Source organism: Crassostrea angulata, chromosome 8, assembly GCF_025612915.1.
Source record: "Crassostrea angulata isolate pt1a10 chromosome 8, ASM2561291v2, whole genome shotgun sequence".
Taxonomy (NCBI): domain Eukaryota; kingdom Metazoa; phylum Mollusca; class Bivalvia; order Ostreida; family Ostreidae; genus Magallana; species Magallana angulata.
The window spans coordinates 55,390,781-55,406,342 of NC_069118.1; the positions used below are offsets into that span (position 1 = coordinate 55,390,781).

At 33.5% G+C, this 15,562-nt stretch overlaps 1 protein-coding gene and 1 pseudogene across 1 annotated transcript; one reads left to right on the forward strand and one right to left on the reverse strand.

Annotated features, from left to right (window-relative positions):
- The window catches only part of LOC128158154 (tripartite motif-containing protein 2-like), a 275,172-nt pseudogene that overhangs the window by 155,031 nt on the left and 104,579 nt on the right, over positions 1-15,562 (reverse strand).
- Positions 5,118-14,708, forward strand: LOC128158156 (uncharacterized). Its single transcript, XM_052820912.1, has 2 exons — positions 5,118-7,003; positions 13,289-14,708. Exons 1-2 carry the CDS (start codon positions 5,608-5,610, stop codon positions 14,146-14,148), a joined length of 2,256 nt encoding a protein of 751 aa, XP_052676872.1. The 5' UTR covers positions 5,118-5,607; the 3' UTR covers positions 14,149-14,708.

Here is a 15,562-nt window from a genome sequence, read left to right on the forward strand (position 1 = left end):
TGTGATGAATATCTGAATTACATCTGGATAACTGAAATAGAGGATATCAAGTAAAAACCGACTTGAGAAGCACAAAATGTGTCTTTAGTGGCTTCTTTTCAAATGAACGGATGAATAGTATTGACAAAAAGTTAAAGTAATGTAAAGTTTTACTCGGTTGATAAATGACAAAAGATGAGGGGTATAGAAAGCATTAAGAGTACAATATTGCATTAACAAATTATAATCAAATTATTTTTAAAGTATTCTTTGGTCAAAAATATATAAATCTAAATATAATTATGGTGTTTTATCATTGGTACTGGTAAATTTATAATTAAGATTATTCTCTGATTGGATGATGTTATTAGTAATTGCCATATTATGACTTGAGTCATAGTATAACTTAAGCCTAAACACTAAAGTATGTCGTGTAGCTGATGAAATAATGACATTGTGTAGTTCATGTAACTAATTTGATAGTGTGCTTCAAAGATATTTTAGGTTGATGTCATAGAGCAAATTGTGCAAAACCTGATAACGATTTTATGTTCAGTTAAATTTCTATAACTTCTTTTAATCAACTCACTTCTTTTTGTATTCCAAATCCTTTTGCTAACAGCCATGCCTTAAAAACATCAATGCCCTAACCAAAACACTAAATAAATGTTTGTCCTAAGAAACTTGGCAAACCTGATGAATTTGCATAAAAGTGGCAAGCAATTGAAGAAAACTCTTATCTAAATGGAGAAAAAACCCAATTGGATGGAGCTCTCAGAATGGTATGACATTCTTCAATTCCTATCTGATCAGGATTTATTTTTGTGATGTCATACACTGAGAGCACTGTAGACTGAGATGATTGTGATGTTTCGATTGTGAACTAATTTGAAATGACAACCAATCACAAAAAATTGTGAACAAAGATTTTTTAGTTTCATTGCTGTAATGTAATCTAAGAAATTATAGAAGATGAAAATGCTGTGATGTATTTTTGATCACAAATTTTTGTACAATTAATTTTTGAAAATTGAATGAATTTTTTACTTAGTTTGTTTCAATGTTAAAAAATCAAAATTTGGTTTTAATTGTTTTTATAGCCATTAATGATAAGGACCATGCACAGGTGCCTGTGTCTCATATATGCATATGTATGATACCTGATATCCATAATACCAGTATTATATGTATATTAGGTATCATAGATATACATGTATCAAGGCCACAGCACCTAGTGGATCATGAAGAGAGATTTTTTCATTTGAATCATTTTGAATATGCAACATGGATGTGGAAGCATCTAAATCATGTTACGGTAAACATAATTCTTTATTACCAATATCACAATTCAATATTAAATAAATGCTGTTAAGTATTGGGATAATTTGACAATAGAGTTAAATATTTAAAACGTAAATTATACAAAGCAAATTAGTATTTCATTACATTCTGAAGTTTTGAATTGTGCTCAGTATTTTAAGCTAGCTGCACTCCAGAGTGGCTGCTTTCCATGATAAAAAAAAAATTTGTTTCAATTCTTTAAATTGTGTCACCCAAACATTCAGGTATCTCAGAAATGAAATATCCCGGCATATGTCAAAGTCGGCCGCCGCAGTCCCGAGCGTTTTCTCTGTTAATAATATGATTATAAAATTTCCTAATGTTTTAAATACGATCATCTCGAATACCCCGCTTATGTCGAAGTATTTTTACGGTCCTACAAATAGTTTTCTATTGTTTTGAATAAAAGTAAGAATATTTCGATCAGATTTTAATTTTCTCGTATTCACCTTCATGTACTTCCATGCAAGTACATGAAAGAAAAAACGTCTTTTAGTCTTTACATTTTACCGCCTTTTTCAACGATCAGATACAATCTGATTAAAATCAAATCCTCGACCCCCTCTTTTTTTATCGTCGCTACACGAGGTGTAACGACAATAGAAAAAACGAGTGAATCAAGGATCTGATTTTAATCGCATTGCGGTTAGATGATTCTTATTATATTCATATACTTGAATTGAATTGTATATATGTGGAGAATGGCAGAATACTGTTAACCAACTTTTATTCGCGAGTGAGAAATTTTCGTAAATTATACAAAGCAAATTAGTATTTCATTACATTCTGAAGTTTTGAATTGTGCTCAGTATTTTAAGCTAGCTGCACTCCAGAGTGGCTGCTTTCCATGATAAAAAAAAATTTGTTTCAATTCTTTAAATTGTGTCACCCAAACATTCAGGTATCTCAGAAATGAAATATCCCGGCATATGTCAAAGTCGGCCGCCGCAGTCCCGAGCGTTTTCTCTGTTAATAATATGATTATAAAATTTCCTAATGTCTTAAATACGATCATCTCGAATACCCCGCTTATGTCGAAGTATTTTTACGGTCCTACAAATAGTTTTCTATTGTTTTGAATAAAAGTAAGAATATTTCGATCAGATTTTAATTTTCTCGTATTCACCTTCATGTACTTCCATGCAAGTACATGAAAGAAAAAACGTCTTTTAGTCTTTACATTTTACCGCCTTTTTCAACGATCAGATACAATCTGATTAAAATCAAATCCTCGACCCCCTCTTTTTTTATCGTCGCTACACGAGGTGTAACGACAATAGAAAAAACGAGTGAATCAAGGATCTGATTTTAATCGCATTGCGGTTAGATGATTCTTATTATAGTCATATACTTGAATTGAATTGTATATATGTGGAGAATGGCAGAATACTGTTAACCAACTTTTATTCGCGAGTGAGAAATTTTCGCGAGGTTCGCGAGAACATCGGCGTTGCGAATATTTCTCCCCGAGAACCAATCCGTGTCGTATGGTTGTTAAAACAATCTAGGTCTTTATAAGGCGTTCTTGCAAACATTAGTCGTCGCGAACTAGTTTGTGTTCGGTAAATCGCGAATTAAAGTTTGTTTGCAGTAGATAAAATATAACTGAAATATACAGATTTGGTAACAATTTTTTCAACTCATACTGTTTGCAAAATATTTCCATTAAAATGTCTGTACATGTAGACATGTTTGTATATTGGTTTTTAGGGCACTTCTATGTTGTGATGTACTTTTAGCGGAATAAACAATAAAATTAAGTTCTATTTTATAAATAGTTTCTTTCTCCAAAAACTGTCATCTTACAGTGTAGCGCAGTGGGTTCAGTACGGATATGTAAGTCACAAGTTAGAATCCCGCTGGTAATTTTTTATATTTTTACCTTTCCAGAAATGTTAAAAACGTATTTTTGGTTAAATATTTTGGTTGAATATTGAGAAATTGAAAATTCTAAACCGGTGCAAGTATTTCAATGATACTAAATAATATTAAATAATACACATTAACATCAACATACATCTCATACCATCTTAAAATTAAAGCTAAGCTTTAAATTTTACAGGCTTTCTGTGGGAATCCTTAACTTTACAATCGTAATTCAAAATACCTTCATTCAATCATTAACAATTATAGTCCTCAGGTAAATAACATTTGATACAACTTTAGTTCGTATGTCTTCCGAAAGTAAAAAACCGTGTTGGATTTTAAGTTTGGGAGAGGGGGGAGGAAGGGTTAACGGTTTAGAATTGACGGACACACACTTTATAAGAAACTATACATAATATCTAGAAAAATTATGTTCTAATGACAGCTGTATTATTATTTTGATAAATCATACCGTCTTATGGTTATTACATGTATATGTATATGGTAAGTTGTCTGTCAGAACCATCGAAACCTCAATAATTAAAGTTATCTTGTTACAACTACATCCAATATCTCTGCCCCTTCGTGTAATGACAAAGATAATGGGAGCAGATTAATATTTCACTTAAGAGGATGTACACCACTCTGTTTTATACTATATATCAAGGTTTTCCAATGGTAAGAATAAAAATGGATGCCCAACGCCGAAAAAATGTCCATTCTACGGTTGTCATCTCCATCAATGGGATAATAAAACTGAAAGTTGTGATATTGCCATCATTTGTATGCATAACTTTTTGTTTCCGTCACTTTTTGACAAATTTTAACAAACTATTTAAAATACGATAGTGTGGGTGGTTTTTGAAAAAAAAAGACATAAAATATTACCAACAACATGATATATGATTTATTCTTAATAATAATATAAAAGCATGCAGAGATTCTGGTGCAGCAACAGTGGACACCCGGTGTGGCCATTGGTACCTGTAAAAGATGAAAGAAGAAGAATTAAGTAAAATTAAAAAGGAAAATAAAAGAGATAAGGTTTGAATGTTATCATTCACTCCGCTCGCCAGACGTACCGTGAAGATTAATCATTGGGATAACCTTTTATTACAGTACAATATTTTCGTAGAATCTGATATATGTAGCGAGATATACATGTACAGGATTACTGAGGTCATTCGTAGAAGCTAAATAAAGAAGATTTTGTATACAGAATGACATACGAGCGGAAAGAATAATGGACAAAAATCGAAGACGGAAAGCAGAAAAAAACATTGTGTTTTGCGCTAAAATGTACGCAATTCGTAATAAGTGCTTGGTTCAAACTGGTCCGTGTGTTACTGTTGCTTTATATACGAAGGAGACCAAACTTAAAAATGCTAGAAGGTAGTGTATAGAAAGTAAAATGTTCGCACACGTCCATTGAGGAAGAGAAAATAAAAGACAATTGAGAAAATGGGCATAATAATTCATTTTGAGATTGGATGTTTTGGCAGTATGATTAATTTTTCCTCTTCAAATCACTTTATTTACTAACGTTAAAATTTTGATATTTTTGATAAGTTTAAATAATAATTTTCTATGTAAATTTTCTTTTTATTACATTGAAACGTTGTTTTACGTACGTATTATGTAATATCCATATTAAGGGTCTTAAATATGAATTAAGTGAGGTGTATATATGTAGGTGTCAATATCAATTTTACTACAATATCACCACAATTGCGAAACTTTAGATAGAGGTTGTATATATTCATAACGAATTTTTAAGAAAAATCCTCGACATTTAAAAACAAACAACACATGTTGATGAAGGAAGGCATGGCACTTTTTACGTCGAAGTTACACATGTGCTTGAAAATCAACTCTGGGCCTTTTCACAACCCCTCCCCGCCCCCCCCCCCCCAAAAAAAAATTCTCAAAAATTCAAATGATCTCGCATCATCTTACTTAAGGGATAAAAAAAAATCAGCTCCTGTCGGGGGTGGAAACGCGCCATTGTCGGGAATTTTTTTTTCAGCGATATTTTGATTTCATGCCACCTAAATAAATCCACCCTTGCTATATATAAGTTAATCACGTGACGATCACAAAGGCCAACAAGACCAGGAAGTAAAATACCGTTATTGCCATGTTTGATTTTTGTAGAGGTTTGTTTTTTAATTAGTTAAATGAATTTATTACTTTTTCATTGGTATACGTGTGCACGTGTGCACTTTCAACATGAAAAATATATGAACATAATTGAATAATTTACCGAAGTATGATCTGTGTAAAGCATGTGAGAAGGACCATCTCTCTGATGTATCTAAAGAACACAAAGTGGTACCATTTGAAAAGAGAGGATTAAATCCAAAGTGTCAAAAACATCCCTCAAAAATATGTGAACATTATTGTGAGCATTGTGACAGTCCTATGTGTGCAACATGTGCTTCCTCTAAAGAACACTGTGACCATACATTTATTGAAATAACTAAAACCATGGACAACAAGAAAGAAATCATTCAAAAAAAATTATATGAACTAGAGAAATCCATTTATCTTAAATACCAAGAGATTGCATCCATTATCACAGACCAGAAATCTGCTCTGAATGAAAACTCACAGAAATTGACAACAGAAATTGACAAACATGGAGAAGACTTGCACAGAGAAATAAACACCATTATCAGAAATATGAAATCTAACGTTGAGGAAATGGACACCAAAGACCTGGCTGTCTTAGACAAACAGGAAGATGAAATTAAACACATCATTTCTGAAATCACACAGACCATTGCTGAACTAAAGACGTTACTGGACTCCAATGATGTCAACCGTTTCTCTGCCTACAAATCCATGAATGATGAATTCAGAAGATTGCCTCCTAAACTCACAGTGTCTTTACCAAGTTTTACTCCTCAGACGATTAACAAAGAACAGCTTTATCAACAGTTTGGTTCTCTGTCAGCGTCATCTATCAAAACAGAAGAACATGGCTACACCATGGAATCTCCCGGTGCAGAGTCCTCTCCCGTGGACAGACCGCTCATTGATGTACCACGGATAATCACACAGATAAACACCGAGTATAGAGTATTAGACGGTGTGTCCTGTCTGAGTGATGAGGAGATGTGGACGTGTGGTTATGACAAAATCATGAGACGGTACAACCTCAGTGGGAAACTATTGAAGTCAGTCCATACCAAGTCAGGGAACAATCCACGGGACATAGCAGTGGCAAGGAGTGGGGGTCTAGTTTTTACTGATTATGTTGATAGAACTGTGAACATAGTGAAGAATAAAAAGATAAAGACAGTGATCAGACTACGGGGGTGGAGACCTCGTGGTGTCTGTAGTACCTCCTCTGGAGACCTCCTGGTTGTCATGGGCAGTGATGATTATAAACAAACAAAAGTTGTGTGTTACTCTGGCTCCACAGAGAAACAAAGTATTCAGTACGCCGACAAAGGACAACCTCTCTATTCATCTGGTGGATTATATAACACTAAATACGTCAGTGAGAACAGGAACCTAGATATCTGTGTGTCAGACCGTGACGCCGGTGCAGTTGTGGTGGTCAATCAGGCCGGGAAACTCCGGTTTACCTACACTGGTCCTCCCTCTACTACCAAGGGATCATTCTTTCCACGTGGCATCACAACAGACAGCCAGGGTCGCATCCTGACAGCAGACCTTAACAACTACCGTATCCACATCCTGGATCAGGACGGACAGTTCCTCCGCTACATTGACAACTGTCATTTACAGGATCCATGTGGTTTATGTGTGGACACCAGAGACAACCTGTTTGTGACTGAGTACACAGCAAGTAAAGTGAAGAAAATACAATATTACACATAAACAAACTATGTTTATAATGTTCAAACTATCTGTTTATTTATTTACATATATCAATAGTGAAGGAAATCCATATTACAAATGAAACAAACCATGTTTTATAAAAATCAAATGGTTCATGATATCAAATTACATTTAAATTAAGTTCTCAACTGAAAACAGCTTAATATTACAAGTAAATAAATAACACTTTTGATAGCATGTTTACATGACAACAAACTATTTTACATCTTGTATGTGAACAATCTACATGTAACTGACCGTGTTTACATAATGTTTGTCAACTGATTGTTTTATGTATTAAATGTAAACTGTGTTTATATATGTATGCCACTGTCAACAGACCAAATGTGGTGATTTGAAACTTAAAATTCAAACATTGCGTGCCATCAAACCTAGTGTGTAAAATTATTATATTCAATATATGTTAAATTGTGTGTGTATATTTAATCAAAAAAAGTAAATAAACTGTATAATTATAAAGTGTGGTTGATTAAACCAATAACATAGGCTCTTGATATTACAAACATTTTTTTCTCAGAGGTAGAAACTTTCAATCGCTTTCGATGGTTTTGCAAAATTGATCGTAAATGTCACAAAAAGAACAGCCAAATTTTTAATATATTAAGGTTACCATGGTTACTATAACTGCTTGGAAGTTTGAGGTCAGCCCGTGTAAGTCTGTATTTATCAAAGTTTGGATTATTTTGTGATTGATCGTAACTTAGCAACATGGATAGCATGGACTGACCTCATACTAACAGCTGTTGTGTATGACCATATATGGAAGAATTAGTAACATCATCTTCAATCAGTCAAAGTAATATTGAATGATATACACGTTGTCTCTATGTGATTAGTATACTTATTAGGACAATTAGGACAATTAATGATGTGTAAGGTATTGTTGTGAACGGTCTGGCTAGGCAATAGTATTACATAATAGCATGCACATTCTCTCTAGGTGACCTTGTGTACTGCTGTAGTATTGTGCACGTGTGTAGGGTTAATGCTGTGTAAGGTAATGTTGTAGACGGTCTGGCTATATGTTATATTTACTCAGTATGCAGGTAATGTTGCTTACTGTCGCAGTGTTGTGTAAAGAGGAAGAAAATGAGAGAATTAAAAGGTTTAGGTTACACCTGACTGCTAATAGAAAACGGGTATTTAAAACCAGAGTAACATAGAAAAGATTTGACATTTTAACACCCCGTCAACCTTTTAGCATGGGTCTTTCAGTGGAGCGATTTTATTGCATGAATTATTTTACTTTTGTGTCTGTGATGAATATCTGAATTACATCTGGATAACTGAAATAGAGGATATCAAGTAAAAACCGACTTGAGAAGCACAAAATGTGTCTTTAGTGGCTTCTTTTCAAATGAACGGATGAATAGTATTGACAAAAAGTTTAAGTAATGTAAAGTTTTACTCGGTTGATAAATGACAAAAGATGAGGGGTCTAGAAAGCATTAAGAGTACGATATTGCATTAACAAATTATAATCAAATTATTTTTAAGGTATTCTTTGGTAAAAAATATATAAATCTAAATATAATTATGTTGTTTTATCATTGGTACTGGTAAATTTATAATTCAGATTATTCTCTGATTGGATGATGTTATTAGTAATTGCCATATTATGACTTGAGTCATAGTATAACTTAAGCCTAAACACTATAGTATGTCGTGTAGCTGATGAAATAATGACATTGTGTAGTTCATGTAACTGATTTGATAATGTGCTTTAAAGATATTTTAGGTTGATGTCAAAGAGCAAATTGTGCAAAACCTGATAACGATTTTATGTTCAGTTAAATTTCTATAACTTCATTTAATCAACTCACTTCTTTTTGTATTCCAAATCCTTTTGCTAACAGCCATGCCTTAAAAACATCAATGCCCTAACCAAAACACTAAATAAATGTTTGTCCTAAGAAACTTGGCAAACCTGATGAATTTGCATAAAAGTGGCAAGCAATTGAAGAAAACTCTTATCTAAATGGAGAAAAAACCCAATTGGATGGAGCTCTCAGAATGGCATGACATTCTTCAATTCCTATTGGATCAGGATTTCTTTTTGTGATGTCATACACTGAGAGCACTGAAGACTGAGATGATTGTGATGTTCCGATTGTGAACTAATTTGAAATGACAACCAATCACAAAAAAATTGTAAACAAAAATAATTTGTTTCATTGCTGTAATGTAATCCAAGGAATTAAACAAGATGAAAATGCTGTGATGTGTTTGTGATACCCTACACATTTTTTTTACTATAACTTTTAAAAAATTTAATGAAATTTTCACTAGGTTTATTTCAATGTTGAAAAATCAAAATCTGGTTATAATTGTTTTTATGGTTCTTAATGATTAGGACCATGCACAGGTGCTTGGTTTTCATACACATGTATGTATACGTATGATACCTAATATCCATATAACCAGTGTTAAATGTATATTAGGTATCATATAATACTTGTACTAAGGTCCAAGTATCTGGTGGATCATGGAGGGAGATTTTTCATTTGAATATTTTGATTACACAACATGGATGTGGAAACATCCAAATCATGTTACGGTAAATATAATTCTATCATACTTGAATTGAAACTGTATTACCAAAATCACAAATCAATATTAGATAAATTGCGTTATATATTGGGATATTATTAATAATTTGAGAACAGAATTTTTGTCAGCCAATGCCTCTATTGCTATTTTTCCTCTCTTTTCATGATTATTTAAAATAATAATTATTTTAAAGATAAATATTGTAAATTATACAAAGCAAACTACCAATTTCATTACATTAAAAAGTCTTGAATTGTACACAGTATTTTAAGATAACTGCTTTCCATGATAATAAATTTTTGTTTGGAATTTATATATTGTGTCACCCAGACATACTAGTCCTTTTGTATTGTTTTGAATAAAAAAACCAATCGATCAGATTTAAATTTTCTTTTGATTTTACTTTTTTTATTTTCGTGCAATTCGGTGTAAACGCATGTATTAAGTTTGTAGTTTAAAAACTACATGTAATTAAAATCATTTATTTCGTACCTGGTTTTACTCAAATTCACGTACATGAACTTACATGTAGGTACATGATATTTTTTTTAATAATTTACATTTTACAGCCTATTACAACGGTCAGATACAATCTGATTAAAACCAGATCCTCGATCCGCTCCTTTTTGTATCGTCGCTACACGAGGTATTACGACAATAGAAAAAAAAGGAACGGATCAAAGATCTGATTTTAATCAGATTGCAGTCAGATGATTCATATTATATACAATGGCATGTACTTGAATTGAACGGTACTTAGTATTTAAGTGGAGAATAGCAGAATAGATAAAATATAATTGAAAGTTTTTGTTACAATTTTTTCAACTAAATAAATACTGTATGCAAAATATTGTCATTTAGATGTGTGTATATGTACACTGTACATGTAGATATTAGAATCTAAGCTTTGAATCGTGTTATAGGCCTTCTGTGGAAATCCTTAACTTTACAATCGTAATTCAAAATACCTTCTTTAAATCATGAACAATTACAGTCCTCAGGTAAACAACATCTGATACAACTAAAGTTCGCATGTCTCCCGAAAATAAGTAACCGTGCGGTATTTTAATTGGGGCCCACCATCCGTTTTGAACTATTTATCAATTAAGGTTTACCCTTGGTAAGAATAAAAAGAAGTGCGCAGCGCAGAAAAAATGTTCATTCTACGGTTGTCCATCTCCATCAATGAGATAATAAAACTGAAAGTTGTGATATTCCCATCAGTTGTATGCACGCCTTTTTGTTTCCGTCACTGTTTGACAAATTTTAACAAAAAAAATAAAATACATAGCGTGGGGTGGTTGTTGGAAAAAAAGAAGACATAAAATGCTAAAAACACGATATAAAATTTATTCTTAATAATATAACAAAAGCAGGGATTTTGGTGCAGCAACAGTGGACTCCCAGTGTGGCCATTGGTACCTGTAAAAGATGAAAGAAGAAGAAGTAAGTAAAATAAAAAATGAAAATAAAAGAGATAAGGTTTGAATGTTATCATTCACCCCACCCGCCGGACTTGGTGTGAAGAATAATCCTTGGCATAACTTTTTATTACCGTACAATATTTTGGTAGAATCTGATACATGTAGCGAGATATACAGGACTACTGAGGTCATTCGTAGAAACTAAATGCAGAAGATTTTGTATACAGAAAGACAGTCGAGTGGAAAGAAAAATAGACAAAAATCCAAGACGGAAAGCAGAAAAAACATTGTGTTTTGAACTTTTGGGGGTGGGGGGGGGGCTTTAGGCGGTATGAGACATCTGTCGATGCGTGAACTTTTTGAATATGGATAATTGATACTAAAAATTAGAGAAGACTAGACCTGACGCAGCAATTTATTAAAGCCACTTCCCTTTAGAAAGTTGTGAGGAATGGATAGCAGGACTTTTAGACCATGAACATTTAGGCCCATATGTGTTTAAGGACTAATCTTAAAATGTTTTGGCACCATTGATATTTTATCCCTTCAATTCACTTTATTTACAAACGTAAAATTTTTATATTTTTGATTAGTTTCTATGTTTTTTTTTCTATTAGTTTTTCTATGTTAATATTCTTGTTATTACATTGATACGTTGATCTACGTATTATGTAATATCCATATTACGGGTTTTAATTATCAATTAAGCGAGGAAGTAGGCGTAGGTGTCAATATAAATTTTACTATAAATTATTACCAAAATTGCACAACTTTAGATAGGGGTAATATAAATTCAAAACGAACTTTTAACAAAAATCCTCTTGACATTTAAAAAAAAACCACATATGCATCCAGGAAGGCATGCTACTGTTTTACGTGGAAGTTACACAAGTGCTTGAAAATCAAGCCCAGGTCTTTTCATCCCCCCACCCCCGAAGAAAAACTATCTAAAATTCAAATGACCTAGCGTTAGTACAAAACTGGAATAGTCAAACATCTTACACATCATTTTTCATCTCATAAAAGAAATCGGCCCTGTCGAGGGCGGAAACGCACCAAAGTAAAAGGGGAATTCGGGAATTATTTTGCCTCAGCTATGCCACTTAAATCCACCCCTGCTATATATAAGTTAATCACGTGACAATCACAAGGCCATCAAGACCAGGAAAAAAATACCGTAATCGCCATATTGGATTTTTGTAAAGGTTTGCTCTTTAATTAGTTAACTTAATTAATTAATATTTCATTTTTCCACAAATTAAAAATAAAAAAAATTAAAAAATGCGTTAAAAAGGTCTTAATCAAGAAACTCGAACTAAATTGTATACGTGTGCACGTTCAACATGCAAATTAGATGGACATGCATTAATTGAATGATTTACTGAAGTATGATAAACTATAATAAGTGATCGACTTTTTTTTCTTCAGAATATCTCTTAAAATCCCATCAAAGTGTCTGACCATGGACCCTGAGTACAGTCTTCAGGATGTGTTACGGTGTCATCTCTGTGAGACCCCGGGCCCTCCTATGTACTGTGTCATTTGTAACGAATATCTGTGTAAAGCATGTGAGGGGGACCATATATCAGATTTTTCTAAAGAACACAAAGTGGTGCCATTTGAAAAGAGGGGATATACTCCGAAGTGTCAAAAACATCCCTCAAAAATATGTGAACATTACTGTGAACAATGTGACATTCCTATTTGTGCAACATGTCTTTCCTCTGAAGAACACAATGACCATCATTTTTTTGAAATAACTAAAACCATGGACAACAAAAAAGAAATCATTCAAAAAAATTTACGTGAACTAGAGAAAACCATTTATCTTAAATATCAAGAGATTGCATCCATTATCACAGACCAGAAATCTGCTCTGAATGAAATCTCACAGAAATTGACAACAGAAATCGACAGACATGGAGAAGACTTGCACAGAGAAATAGACACCATTATCAGAAACATGAAATCTAACATGGAGGAAATGGACATCAAACACCTGGCTGTCTTAGACAAACAGGAAGATGAAATTAAACACACCATTTCTGAAATCACAAAGACCATTGGTGAACTGAAGACGTTACTGGACTCCAATGATGTCAGCCGTGTTTCTACCTACAAATCCAGGAATGATGAATTCAGAAGATTGCCTCCTAAACTCACAGTGTCCTTACCAAGTTTTACCCCTCAGAAGATCAACAAAGAACAGCTTTATCAACAGTTTGGTTCTCTGTCAGCGTCATCTATCAAAACAGAAGAACATGGCTACACCATGGAATCTCCCGGTGCTGAGTCCTCTCCCCCGGACAGACCACTCATTGATGTACCACGGATCATCACACAGATAAACACCGAGTGTAGAGGATTACTCAGTGTGTCCTGTCTGAGTGATGAGGAGATGTGGACGCGTGGTAGTGACAGCATCATGAGACTGTACAGCCTCAGTGGGAAACTAGTGAAGTCAGTCCAAACCAAGTCAGGGAACCGTCCATACGACATAGCAGTGACAAGGAGTGGGGATCTAGTTTATACTGATTACGATGATAGAACTGTGAACATAGTGAAGAATAAAAAGATAAAGACAGTGATCAGACTACGGGGGTGGAGACCTCGCTGTGTCTGTAGTACCTCCTCTGGTGACCTCCTAGTTGTCATGGACAGTGATGATGATAAACAAACAAAAGTTGTGTGTTACTCTGGCTCCACAGAGAAACAAAGTATTCAGTACGACGACAAAGGACAACCTCTCTATTCATCTGGTGACATTAAATACATCAGTGAGAACAGGAACCTAGATATCTGTGTGTCAGACTATGGAGCCCATGCAGTAGTGGTGGTCAATCAGGCTGGGAAACTCCGGTTTACCTACACTGGTCCTCCCTCTACTCCCAAGGTATCATTTAATCCACACGGTATCACAACAGACAGCCAGGGTCGCATTCTGACAGCAGACTATGAGAACCGCCGTATCCACATCCTGGATCAGGACGGGCAGTTCCTCCGTTACATTGATAACTGTCATCTATATCGTCCATGGGGTTTATGTGTGGACACCAGAGACAACCTCGTTGTGGCTGAGTTAACAGGTGAAGTGAAGAAAATACAATATAACATATAAACAAACTGTGTTTATAATAATCAAACTATTTGTTTATTTATTTACATGTAACATTAGTGAAGGAAATCCATATTAGAAATGAAACAAACCATGTTTTATAATAATAAAATGGTTCATAATTTGAAATTACATTTAAATAAAGTTATTAACTGACAACAGCTAAATGTTACATGAAAAAAAATTATTTTTGTTTGATAATTTATATTGTTTACATGTCAATCAACAAACTGTTTTACATCTTGTATGTAAAAAACTACATGTAACTGACTGTGTTTACATAATGTATGTCAACTGACTGATTGTTTTATGTATTAAATGTAAACTAACTGTGTTTATGTATTGGGTGCGATTATATATTGAATGTGTTTATATATTGGGTGTGTATGTATGACTGTTTTATTCATTAAATGTAAACTGTGTTTATATATTGGATGTGACTGTCAACAAACGAAATGTGGTGATTTAAAACTCCAAACATTGCGTGCCATCAAACTGAGTGTGTAATATTATTATATTTAATATATGTTAAATTTGAATACAATGTATATTGTTTATATGTGTATATTTATATAATAGTGTTGTGTTGTGCATGTACTATGCCTAAATAGTAGTCAGGGTTTGATACATGGTGCACGAGCCGGAGGCGAGTGCACTATGTATCAAACCCTGACTACTATTTAGGCATAGTACATGCACAACACAACACTATTGTTATTATTATGCCGACTGTTAAATATACTGACGTGCTTTGCTATAAGTAGCTCTGACGTTCGAGTGTTGACAAGTCCCTTAAAATAATCACCGGAAAAGCAAGCGTTTGTTGTTGTTTTTCAAATTACGTGTAATCAATTGATTTGATTGTTTATTTAATCAACAAGTTGTTGTACAATAAAAAGTCAACAAAGATTTATGTTCTTTTCAAGAAATAGAGAGACGTTTGGCCTTACCGAGAAAACTCGAAATGTTTAGCAGACGAAATCTCAGTGAAATTTTTTTCTTGAACATTCTTTATCAAGTGTCATTTAAAAAAGCGTTTTTGTGATTCTCATGTAGAATTTCTTTGAAAAATGTTCAATCAATTTGTTCAAAAGTTTATAGGAAACTTTAACTTTAAAATTACCGTCAATAATGAAGTTTATTTTGGAAAAATGAATAATTTTATTTGCTTGATGTCAGTCGTACATATCTACGTTTTATATACCTAAATACCGATTGTCATAATAACGGCTAATTTAGCGTAGCGGTAACGCGTTGGGCTTCATGCTAGATTCAATGATTTTAGCGTCGTGAGTTCGAAACCCGCTGTCGGCGCTTGACAGATTTTCGTTGAAAATATTCGCCGTGCTCTATTTCGACATAGTATGCTTACGCTATATAAATCCTTTGATACTATGCGAAAATAGATGAGTATTGA

Excerpts from the sequence above, each read along its gene's own strand:
- LOC128158156 (XM_052820912.1), top strand. The coding sequence starts at position 5,608 with ATGTGTGCAACATGTGCTTCCTCTAAAGAACACTGTGACCATACATTT. Across the intron at positions 7,004-13,288 it reads TGTGACTGAGTACACAGCAA|AACATGGCTACACCATGGAA; the intron begins GTAAAGTGAAGA and ends TCAAAACAGAAG.